This window comes from Solea senegalensis, linkage group LG1 (genome assembly GCF_019176455.1).
Source record: "Solea senegalensis isolate Sse05_10M linkage group LG1, IFAPA_SoseM_1, whole genome shotgun sequence".
NCBI lineage: Eukaryota > Metazoa > Chordata > Actinopteri > Pleuronectiformes > Soleidae > Solea > Solea senegalensis.
In genome coordinates this window covers 35,427,136-35,439,413 of record NC_058021.1, presented here as the reverse complement: position 1 = coordinate 35,439,413, position 12,278 = coordinate 35,427,136, and the positions used below count along the sequence as shown (strand labels likewise).

The following is a 12,278-nucleotide window of genomic DNA, read 5'->3' as shown; positions in this document are numbered from 1 at the left end:
CCATGGCGTTCTGCTTTGTGGGGGTAAAACCATTTTTTTCCCCCTCCTTGCTTTTCCCTCCGGAGAGTGTCACATGTAATAACCGCAGCACCTTCACCTCCTCCTGCTTTGAAATTAAAGGGAAGGAGGGAAGAATCAGGAGTGCAGAAGAAGGAAGGAGGCCAAAACTCTGGCCTCTGCCAAAGCTGGCTATTTCTGTCTGCCTGTGGAGATGAGTGTGATCCCTGGATTAGCTCGCCAAACCCCTCGTTTGTCCCCACGCGGCGTCTTATTGACGCTGCTGTGGAGGCTCAGATTGGAGCAAAGTGTCGGAGTTTGGATTGTTGTCTCCGTAATGAATCAGAGGTGTTGCTTTGTGGTGCCACCTGGCAGCGACTTGTCAAAGCACACTCTTGATAGATTCTTCAGAAAAATGAAACAAAAACTGATCCCTTTTTTTCTTTTTGTCTGTTACATTGTAGCTAACGTGTCTCGGAGGAGAGACAATGGCACAAAGAGAACAATGGAATCATCCTCTTATTCACTGAAATGTCTTTTCATCACAGTCGCTCTGTTCTGTTTGGGCTTTGAGGTGATAATTCCTCACTTTCTCCTTCTCATTTTCACAGTCTTTACTGTGGAATCAAGACAATGGTTGGGTTAACCAAGTGTCAACCCCAGTGTGACATCACGTATCGGTCCAAAGCTTTGGATTTTGCAGTTTGTGCAATGACATCATGATTTTAATGGACAGTCAAAACTAATGAAAAATCCCAAACTGGCTGTCAGCAGGGGCGTCAGGAGAAAGCTGGGGTTAAGCGTCTTGCCCAGACATACATATTGACATGTAGATTTGTGGACTCAAACCCCCTTAACTTATAATTGGAGGACGATCTACGTGACCAGTTAGCCCCTGCGTTACAGAGGCCTTCATCCTTTCTGGTCTGTGAAGGCCACTGTACTTCTCTGACGTGCTCCTAAAATAAAGGAACAACATACTTAGACACTGGACCTTTTATACAAGGTTACGTTTACACTTAGCAATGTCGACTTGCAAAAAGCTCGTTAAACCTACAGTTAAACATGAGCCGTGTGAGATAATCTGGCAGTAATCTGCCTTAATTAACAGATTCCTGGAGGAAAACAATCTCTGTCATCCACTTTAAAAGCTCACGCCGCCGCAGTGAGCCAGTGACAAACTGGCTTTTTAAATGCTTGTAAACACACCATAAGAGACTTGTCTTCACCTCTTTATTTCCCAGCCCATCTGTGTGTGCATCAGTGCAACGCGCCCCAGAGACGGCAGTAGTTGTCCTCGTCTCCTCCCCTGTGGGACGCGTCATGCCTCCTGCTCTACTGTGCGTGCATTTTTATTCTGTTGTCTCATGTGTCTCTCCACCTGTCCACTCTCAGCACCGTCTCGGTGCCAGGCCGGGACGTGGTGCCACTTCAGGCCGACTCATGGAGTCGCTGTGCGTGGCAGGCAGGGCTTCACCGAGCATCGGGGGGCTAATGAGAAACAGTGTGGCCATGGGGTAATGTCTCCTCACCTGACAGGCCGTGACACACAGGCTGCCACGCTTTTCTCTCCCACCAACCTTCCGCCCAAGCTAAACTGACACTTTCAATCTGACTTCAGTGGATCTGGAGGGTTTTTCTGTGTGCAGCACTTCCACTCCATACTCTCTGCTTCCTCTGCTCCTTGTGGGGAAAGTGACTCAGAGTTTCCCAGAACATACAAACGCTGAGGATTTGCTGCCCTCGCACCAGCCAACCGACACAGTGTACACTGCAAAGATTCAACAAAGAAGTAGACTGCGAGATGTTTAACAATGTGAATTGTAATCATTTCCCATTGATTTTCCCGGAACTGAGCTCAGACGATCACCGGTCTCTGCTGCCTGAGCGTGGGGTCGTCCATATATGGTCTGGATATAATATATCCATATATTATATATTATATTAGTACCCTTCATGTGTTTTGACCTTCAAAATGCAAAAAAAATGCATCACATAACGACCCTAAGTGTAGTTTTTTAAGAAGCAAACAAAAATGGACCACAAAATCAAAAATACACAAATTGCAAAAACACTTTTTGTTTGCAATGATTGGAATTCTGTTTGCGCCGACTCTTTTGCGTTTGAAAGTGGACTGGACGTAGTCACATAGTCGGAGTCGTAGTCCGTCTGGAACTCGTTCCCCAAGTTTTCCCACGTCAGACTGTTAGTTGTTATACATACTTAATTCTGACCATGGGCAGGGCTTAGGAAGCTGCCTGCTGATTGGCTACAGTGTTTTGGAGCGACAGCATCCGACAAAATAATCGTAAAAGCATCGTAAGTAACGTTTGTCAGATTATAAACGTTAGATGCGAACAATTATTTTGTCGGATGTCAACGGGGGGAAAACTTAGACTTAGACGAAGGATGACAAAAAGAAAGGCAGCATGTTTTTCCCTCTCCAGAGCACTTTGGGAATATCCTGCAGGATTTAACTGGTGATGAGGAGTAAAGGGAATTGTGGGAGGAGGCCAACCCTGGTCTTCACTGTGCCGAGGCCGAGCTGGATGTAATTTACACTCGGCCCACCTCGGGGAGCAGCAGCAGCAGGAGGAGGAGAAGGAGGAGGAGGAGGAGGAGAAGAAACCATTACCTCCCTCCACAAAGCTGCCCTTCCTGCGTGGTAGTGAGTGTCGGCTTTCATATAAAAATGGATCCATTGCTATTACAACACTCCACCTCTTCTCTCCTCTGCTCTGCTCTGCTCCCTCCCACTCTCTCATACTCCAGATGAAAAACAAACAAAAGAAGAAACACTTACAAAAAAAAAAGACAGAGAGAATGAGGAGGAGGAGACGATGTCCAGAAAAAGCAGCAGGGCATGGACACACCGACCGGAGGTGCCGCCATGATTTCATGTCAAAACGTAAAAAGTGGGACGCGAGCTTTGTTGTGACAGGATGAATCCTGAGGCCGCGGCGTTCCTGTCCACCACTCAGAAGGTGACAGACAGACAGACTAAATGGCTGAAAGTCATTTCTCTGCTCTCTGGCTGGTGGAAGCTTCCAGAGAAAGTGTGATAGCAAAAGGCTGAAATTCAGCACCCTCTTTTCCTCTGATTCCAGACTGTCCTCCAATGAAACGTACATATAGGTCGTATGCAGGAATTACGACCTATGTTTATGTTTTCAAAACCAGCGCCCCAAGCGGTTGTATACATAACAGCAACCACTTCTGCCTTAGACGCGGTATCTAGTAGCTTCGCTGATGTCAGCACCGGCAGTCGGCTCAGTGGCGAGAGCGCTGCGCCGGAGCGTGGTCGACAATGCTTCGATTCCTAACTATACCACCTTTTTAATATTTTTTTGATTCTTACTACCTAACCCTGTCTTTTTGGCCCTTACCCTACCCTCAGTAACATCTGTGCATATTTAGGAAAAACATACCTTTACGTCGCATTCAAGGGTTTGAAAAACACTACCCACAGTCACGTTTTCAGAAAACGAACTATATGTACGATTTCAGGGGTTGAAAAAACGACCTATATGTACGTTTCAGTTGGAGGACAGGTTGCTGATTCTGCCACCGGCCAACACTCACTCACTCACTTTTTGGTGGTGCATGTAGTGAGCACTGTCGCCTTACAGCAAGAAGATTGCTCGTTCGGATCTTTTCTGTGTGGAGGATAAATCGTGAATAACTGGGTTACGACTAACTATTACTTTCATAATCAGTTCTTCTGTTGGTTAATTTTTATAAGCAATTGATTACTTGTTTGATCCATAAAAATGTGGACGGAAATGACGATGTTCTCACATCACATCTTACTTTGTCCACAAACGAAAAATGATTCACTTTTATGATTCCTTTGTTACTTGGAACAAAGAAACCTGACCATGTTCACCTTTAAGAAGCTATAACACTCAAAGTGAGCGTTATCCTCTTCTTCTTCTTTGGTAGGAATGCGTCCAGGCTTGTACCGCCACCCGATGGTGAAGTGTGATAATACAGGACCCTGACGCGCGGGGATACTCGATACTTGATTTAAGTATCGTTTTTAGTCCAATACAAAACAATACAGTAACTTTAATAACTCTTGATACTTTGTGTGTGTTCCTGTGCGGGACATTTACATGTAGAAGTTCCCTTTGTTTGAGCAGCAATATAATGATTTTATTTTAAAATGTATGGTCTACTCACCTGATGTGACGGCACTGATCATGTGATCGATAAGTTGCGAGTGTCTGACCTTCAGAGGAGACGGGGGTCAGTCCCCGCGGCTTTCATCCTCTCCATCGACCACATTTACATTTTTATGGTCTGCACATTACAAGTTAATTACACACCGCTGATTCTCGGGTGCTCTTCTGCTAACTGCGTTCTTCTAATAAAAGAATCCACCCACTTTTCCTTTTTTTAAAGTGTTATTGGTTGAATATCTCCTGTTTGCCCTCGAGCAAGAGCTAATTATCCAAAGCAGTCTAGCACAAAATGATTTGTGTGTGCTCTATGGCGCATCCACTCCAGAGCCGTAATTTGGTTGTGGGTGTATTTTTGTCCTCACAGGAAGTCTTTAGGGACTGAAAATTGCCAGAGTTTGTGTTTTTATCGCATTAAAGTTTGGCACCAAGCGCTGACTGTGTTCACGTGTTCTCCAGTTAAGGTCATTTTTTTAAGATTTCACTTTTCTTTGGTTTTTGTCCACCTGTGTCTGAAGGTAGAAGTGTCCATACCTGTATGTAAAGACAGAAAATCAGAGACAAATGCTGATGGCGAAACACTGTAGAGCATCTAAGTTTGGCCGAGGACCTAACACATCAAGTGATGTCTCTTTTTTTCTACTATCCACTATCCACTATCTAATCTTGTACAAAAATGATTCATTTTGGAAATGTGTCCTTTGAAAAATTGGCCATTAGTCACTCTTACAAAGAGTCTTCTCTCTAAGACACAAATATGTGTAAAATGCTGAGAATAAATTGTCATCTCCCTCTTATAAAAAATAAGAATAAAAACAGGAAGTGTTTTTATTCGCCACACAAAAAAAATACGATGTCTAGAAATTTTAACATAAAACATCCAATGAAAATATGGCAGCGCATATTATGTCATACTGTGTCAAAATAATTAATTACAAGTATTTTTATTCAACAAATCCTTTGTTTTATAAAGAATAGCAATAGATTTGGATAATTTATGTTTAGTTTCAAAGTTTGTGGTCTCCCAAAAGTTTTGTTTCATAAACTTTTTCAATTTCAATACAATATTTTGTTTTTCTTTCATTTGATGATAACTTATTATTGTAGTCAAACCATATTTTTAATTTGATCAACTCCACATATTCATTGAACTGCGTTATGTTACACACAAAACAATATAAATTTGTATCGTCCGCAAAAAAAATCACAACATTTCATATATAATGATACTGTGCACATAGCATTTAAATAAAGTATAAATAATATGGGTCCTAACACTGAACCTTGTGGCACTCCACAGGTTACTCTTCTCAAACATGATAGCATGGTTAATATCATTAATTCATCAATTATTTAATTATTTCAAACCAAACATGTCAGTTAACTGTCAGTTGTCATTTTATTTTTTTGTGAAGATAAATGATCCGCCAGGCCAGAGACTAACACTGGCTGGGCCAGTTTTGGCCCACAGACCGCCACTTGCTAAGCACTGCTTTCCAGCCTTTATCCTCATTCTGTTGTAACCTCCTACATCATCTGTCGTGAGCGTGCAACAAAGTAAACTGGTCAGTTTGGTGTGAAATCAGCCAATTACAATATAATAGTAACAAGTTCACACTCAGTCATCAGCTCAGCTGCTGCAACAGGACGACGTTCTCTGTTCTCTCAGAGCTTTTACATAATTAAAAGGATTCTTGAGAATGATTCAATATCATTTAAATTTTTACGATTACAAGAGAACAAAAACAAGAACATACATGACAACAACAGTGGCGCACACTAGTTTTGAATTGTTTATAAAGGGTATAAGACACCGTCCACTGCTGCTGCTGCTGCTGCTGCTGCTCGCACCACAGCTGGCTGACTGTCATCACTGTCACATCAAAAGGGACGGAGACTCTCGAGTGGGTAACCAACCAACCCACTGAGTCTGTGTGTGTGTGTGTGTGTGTGTGGAGCCAGCTGGTGGCTGCTGAAACGAGAAATGATTAGGAATGAAAGATAACTGCAAATTAAGTGACTGAGTGTTGATTGAATGAGTGAATGAGTGAGTGAGGGGGAGAGAGAGAGAGAGACTGTGTGATTGTTGCTCATGTGTGTTGTTTTTCGCTTAACTATTCAGTTGCAAACTGACGGATGTTGATTATCTAAAGATTCACAACAACAATAATAATAATAATAATAATAGAGTTGAGTGACTGAAATCAAAACGCTAGGCCACCAATACTTTGTTATGTCAGAGTGCAGCAAATGTCAACCACAGCCTCAAAAAAATGTTTCTGTAAATGAAAGAAAGTTTGTTACTGAAGGTGTACTAACTGTTGCCGGTAGGTGGTGCAATGAATGGCTTTGTAGGTTATCACCGTGGACTGATTGGCCGCAAAAAGACAATTCATTGGAATGATTTATCAGAATCACAAATTCACAGGAGGAGATTAAAAATTGTCCTGACCTACACATGTCATATTGTAATTACGATTTCATCCCAGCCCACTTTGGAGCCTCACAGTGTTGTCATACTTTAACATAGATTTAAACTATGACCTGTTAAAACACAGTTTTTTTTGTTTGTTTTTTTTAAATGAAGACGGGAGCTCCTGATAGCCTCCTGATGCTCACAAGCCAAACATTTAATCTGTGTCATCAACCGTTCTTCAAATACGACAACTTTAAAACACATTATCTCTCTGTTTTTCACCATTTTGGACAGTTAGAAACAGGTGTTTGGAAGGGGGAGGGGGGAATCAGGGAGGGGGAGGGGCATGTGCAACCAGCTGCAAGAGTCAGTCTCTCTAACGTTTAAAGGTTGATTCCACAAAAATACTACTTTGTCTAAAAACTTTTAGTTTTAAAGGTTCAATCCACCCAAATCGGCAGCAAGAAGCAGGCACCATCAAAGTTTTGCTGCAGAATTTTCTAGTATTTTTCTTGTTAAATTTTATGTAATTCAAATGAGAATTAGAAAAATTCAAAATAATCAGAATTAGATATTTATTCCAAATTGTTCCACCCTGCTACCACGGTTACTGCAGAGAAATGTGTAACATTCATCAGATCACCCTAAAACCAGGCCAGATCCTCAATTGTCACAGGTCTTGATTAAGTCTGGTGAGTTCTTGGTGCTCTGTGAGGCCCTCAAAAGTGATCAAGAGAAAGAAAAATGATTATAATAAAATAATAATTAGAGTGGAGACAAAAATTCTCTCAGGTTTTAGAATTTCAAATGTGTTTTGCTTCCCCTGAAGTTTGCTTTAACATGAAAGGGTTTTTCTTCAAACACCCGTGTGGAGAAAACAGAAAAGTCCATCAATAACAACAACTGAACAAAAAGAAAAATACTTCATAACTTCAGAGAACAGAGTATTAAGCCTTTCAGCAATCTTTAAAGTTTCTTTTTTCTTCTGAAACTCTTTTCTGTCCTTGAGCTCACTTTGTTTTTCTCTGTTTCCACCTCACAAGATATTTTTGCGTTGGAGGGTGAACGCACCACCAGGTTGTGTTAAGTCAAGTGTTCTGGGAGCCTGGAGTCCAGATGGGAAGCGTCCAGCTGGGACACCTGTCGCTCTGGCACCCCAGTTTGATCAAGTGCCAGATTTTTCCTTTTCTTCGTGAAACATGTTCATAAAGAAAGACACGGAGAACCTTCCTTCAGGCTGAAGAAGAAGAATTGTCTCCCTGATATTGATAAACTCACATGTGCCTGATCCTCTCAATCCCTTCGCATGCGCGTCGGCTCAGATGCTGGACAAACAAACACCTGATCCTTCTCCTATCCCACAACAGCTGAATCCAACATTCCCAGCACTTAGCATCGATTATTAATGGAAGGTTTAAGAAGAGAGGAAGAGAGCGGAGGCAGAAACTGATCATGCACGCTGACGTTATGAGAAACCTGACAGCACAGTCACAGCCAGACTTTTTCCCAGAAACCGTTCTGAGTGTAACCTCTGACCACAGACTGTGATTTAACCTCTCTGTGTGCAGCCTGCCGGAATTTAATAGGAGAGGAAGAAGGGAAATCCGTAGCTGTGCTGGGCTGGACCGTCTCATTTCACACAGTGCATGACATTCCGTCTCCTTCTGAGGATCCAGACCCTCAGTTTGGGACACAGCTTTTCTCCTCCACATGAGTGACTGTGGGAGGAAGCCGGAGAACCTGGAGAACTTTCCAAACTCCACACAGAGGATGACTGTGCTCATTTTTGCACTGAATTCCCTCAGTTACTCGTGAACTATGACCTCATTATATCTGATGAACTGTGGAGAGTCTGAGCTTCTGCAGGGAACACTGGGACTAGAATGTCAGCTTTTTTTTATGTGCGGACAACAATGAAAGCTCATCAGAAGATTAAGGTGAAGGTTAATCACATGACCCCCCTGAGTTTATCAGTGTTTGTGTTAGAGGTGACACTGAGTCAGCATCAGTTCATCTCATGTGTAGCACAGTTCACTAAAGTCAAATCTGAACAGAAACATCAGGAAACAGAGCAGGAACGAAACAGACTCACGTTTAATTCCATTAACATTGGAACTCGGAGGTGGGAGAGATTTTACCTCTGAGTTTATGGCCAAAAACATGGACGCAACGTATCGCGGCCCGATAGCAACGTTGTATGTGGTATGTGTACGACTGATTTACTGCGAAATAAGTAAGACAGAAGTGTTTTGGAAATGGTCTGTGAGGTTTCTCCGCGTTTTCCCAGTTGGGAATCCTAAGAAATTCCGAGCTCAAATGGAAACACACCAATATTGACAAAGTCGACTTTATCTAAGTGGAAACAGATCTTTTCTTCTATAAACACACAAACCCCTCCCCCAAAACAACTCTAAGTGCTGTAGTACATATGCCAGGCCTGTATGTGGTGCTGTAACGTTGCCGCAGAAAAACACCAAAAATGGAGAATAACATAATGGAGCATAATGTTTTTTATGTGACGTCTCGTGGGGTTAAAGGTCAGAGCGGTAGTTTCCCAAAGGTGTTGTATACACGAAAACGCAAGGCCGGCATTTTAAACCCTGCTTTCACTCTGGGACGTGTTTGCCATTAAGAGCATTTTACAGCTCCCAGGACACCAGTTCCGCGTGGATAAAAAAGCTGATATGATAAAAAAAAAAAAAACTTTATCAGATTCTCCTGAAGTCGTTCTCTGTCGTGAAAGTGTCAGGCTCGCGCAGCTAAATATAAAACTCCCCCCCTCTGTGGTTTCCACCTGCAAAAATTACCAGATCACACCGTTTAAGAAAAACTCAAGCTGCTAAATGTGATAAAAACTTTTTTCCTGTGACTGAGCTGGAGATCTGCTCCAGGGAGAGACACTGATAACACACACACATACACACACACACACACACACACACACACCCCTGTTTCTGTTTCATCAAAAACAACACCAGGCTCATAAACTGATGAAGATCCAGCTGCTACTGTGAAGTTTGTCTGAAAAGGAGTCAGGTGCCCGTGTCGCTTTCCCCCGGTGCGTTTCTTTATTCCTCCTCCTCCTCCTCCTTTGCCCTCTTCGCTCCCCGTGGACCCAGATGTGCGTCAGCAAGTTGCAGAGCGTCTGCCCGGCGTCTTGCCATCTCCTCATCTGCTCCCGTGCCTCCCCTCTCTCTCTGCCACAATAAAAATACAGCAAAGTTACATCCACACTACTGGTTTTCGTGTCCTGTCGTGTCCACACTATCCGAATTTCACAATTTCACAAACTTTGGTGGAAACACGTCACCGCCCAAGACGAACAAAAAAGCCTATTGGGATCATGGTCTCAACTCAACAGGAAGTCGGCCATATGGAATTTGGCAAAACTACTAGCACAAAACGTTCAAAGAACATTCTCCTAAGGTTCTCCTAGGGTTACATCCAAACCAAAAACTAACGCTTACAGACCGTTGCCTCGGGGTCAGGTAGGAGCGAGGGAACCAAAAACTGGAACAGTCTCAACAGTCTGTGGTTGCGCCGTGGTTTCCACACAACATTCCCGTTTGGTTGTTTTTTGTTTGCAACGGAACGTTCTCAGAACATTGTACAGATGTTGGAATTGGAATAGAGCAAATAATATCGATATATCACCAAATGGATAATTGGATTTTGGATGATTTAAAATTAAGTTTCAGAGTAAACATCTGGATTTGCGCCAATCTAACGACAGTGTGGCCCACCGCTCCTCCCACGGGCACCAACGCGTCCCTGAACTGACTCAAACCTAGCAAGCAAAAATATCCACACGCCTGCCTGCGTCTCTGCCGCCGCCGCCGCCGCCTCGGGGAACGTATTAATGGCTCGGCTAATCCGATTACCATGAACAATCCCACAGGGGAGATCGCTGCACATCTGCAGCGGACAGATAATTACGTTTGCCTCAGATGTTTTCTTTCTTTCTTCCTCTTTTTTTGGTGTATGTATGCATGTATGTTGGTGTGTCTCTATGTCTTTGGTAAGATCGTGGGGTGGACGTCGTCCTCCTCCTCATCCGCGAGCAGCTGCACACAGATAGAAAATGTCACCGCTCGTCCGTCCTCTCTGATCTGATGCGCCATTTCCAATTATTGTTGTTTCTAAACATATATAACGCAAGAATTAAAGAAGGAATTATCATCTTTGTCTTTTAAGAGTGTTATCGACTTCATCAAAGACATGACACACAGTCACATAAAGAGAAGTTTACTTGTTTACAGCAGCACATTTATTGAAGTTAAGTGTAGTTTTCTTTGAAAAGTCCTGAGGGAGTTGAGCTCATGTGATAAACACCCGCTCTGCGTGTTTACTCTTGACTTCATTTGGAATAATTGTGGATTTAAACTCTCCGCTGAGTCAAATCTCATCGCTTGATAAAATGCTGCCTCCGTGAATATCTTCAAACTTCAACATAATCACTTTTTTCCTGCAGCTTTTCATCAACAGAAGGAGTTTCCTCCTTGACGCTGCAATGTTTTAAATAGCACTTGATGTCTGACCTTTGAAATACAGTACGTCCAACATGAGAAACCCTTTTTTGGAGAACTTTCCGCTATCGGCAGCATCACTTTGCAACGTTCCAACGACCTCTGAGTTCACTTCCCTCTTATCATGCAGACTGAAGACACTCTCACATCACTGACGTCTGTCTTCTCCTCGTCTGTCTGTCTGTCTGTCTGTCTGTCCTCCTGCAGGTTGGGATTCTTTATTTCCAGCCAAGTGTTTTCCGGTGCGTGCTGCTGCGATGGGTCCGTCTGCTGGGTTTTGCGACCGTCTACGGGACGCTGACCCTAAAGTTGTACAGGTATGCGCACGCACACACTTTGATCGCCCATGTGAGACGACGCACTCTGTGTCTCTTTTTATCGTACCAACAAAAACTGAAAGTGAAAATGGATGCCTAGCAGTATTAAGCACTTTTGTCAGCAAACGTTCATGTGCAGCCAATTATGGAAACTCAAGACAATTAGACTAGGGTTCGATTAAGAAAAGACATTCCCAGCACTTAAACGAAGACATAGTTTATCCATATATAAAACTAATATATGGTGTTATGTTAATTTTATGGGTCAAAAATGTCTCTTTCACCATAAAGGATGCAGAACCATGTCCTGAGCAAACACCTCCGTGACTTAAAGACCTCAAATGACCTCCACATACTATAACCTTAAATCATGTTTGGTAAGAAGATACAAATGTATGCGAGAGAGGAGGAAGGAGAAGAAGAAGAGAAAAGAAGAGCCAGAGGATACAGTCGTGGTGAGAGAAAAAGGGTGTTATTCACACTGAATAAGTGATAATGAGACAATATAATGAGAGTATTCAAAGTAACACACTCGAAATTGTTCTTCTGTGGGTCAGGTTTTTGTCAGGTGTATCTGTCAAGAGATAAAGAAAAAAGAAGTGAAGATGGTGATTAAGAGGATGTGGCTAATGCGAGCGTGAGCCGAGTAAACCCTCGGAGCCGCGAGTCAACATATCGCACGGATCAATTTTTGATGGGGGGCTCATTAGTGGTGAAGCGCAGTGGACACTTCATCAATGTGCATGAAGGGCAGAGGGCTAAGAATAGCGACGGGCGCTCATGTGTATCCTTCCTGTTCCAGTGGGGTTTTTTTTGTCCGTCTGTGAATTTAACACAACTG

At 42.9% G+C, this 12,278-nt stretch overlaps 1 protein-coding gene across 2 annotated transcripts in view; it reads left to right on the top strand.

The window, feature by feature from the left end:
• gpr158a (G protein-coupled receptor 158a) overlaps window positions 1-12,278 on the top strand; it is a 72,150-nt gene that overhangs the window by 46,637 nt on the left and 13,235 nt on the right. For both annotated transcript variants that reach the window (XM_044024958.1, XM_044024966.1), the window contains exon 6: window positions 11,328-11,437. In XM_044024958.1, the coding sequence (XP_043880893.1) occupies window positions 11,328-11,437 (110 nt within the window). The remainder of the gene's footprint in view (window positions 1-11,327; window positions 11,438-12,278) is intronic.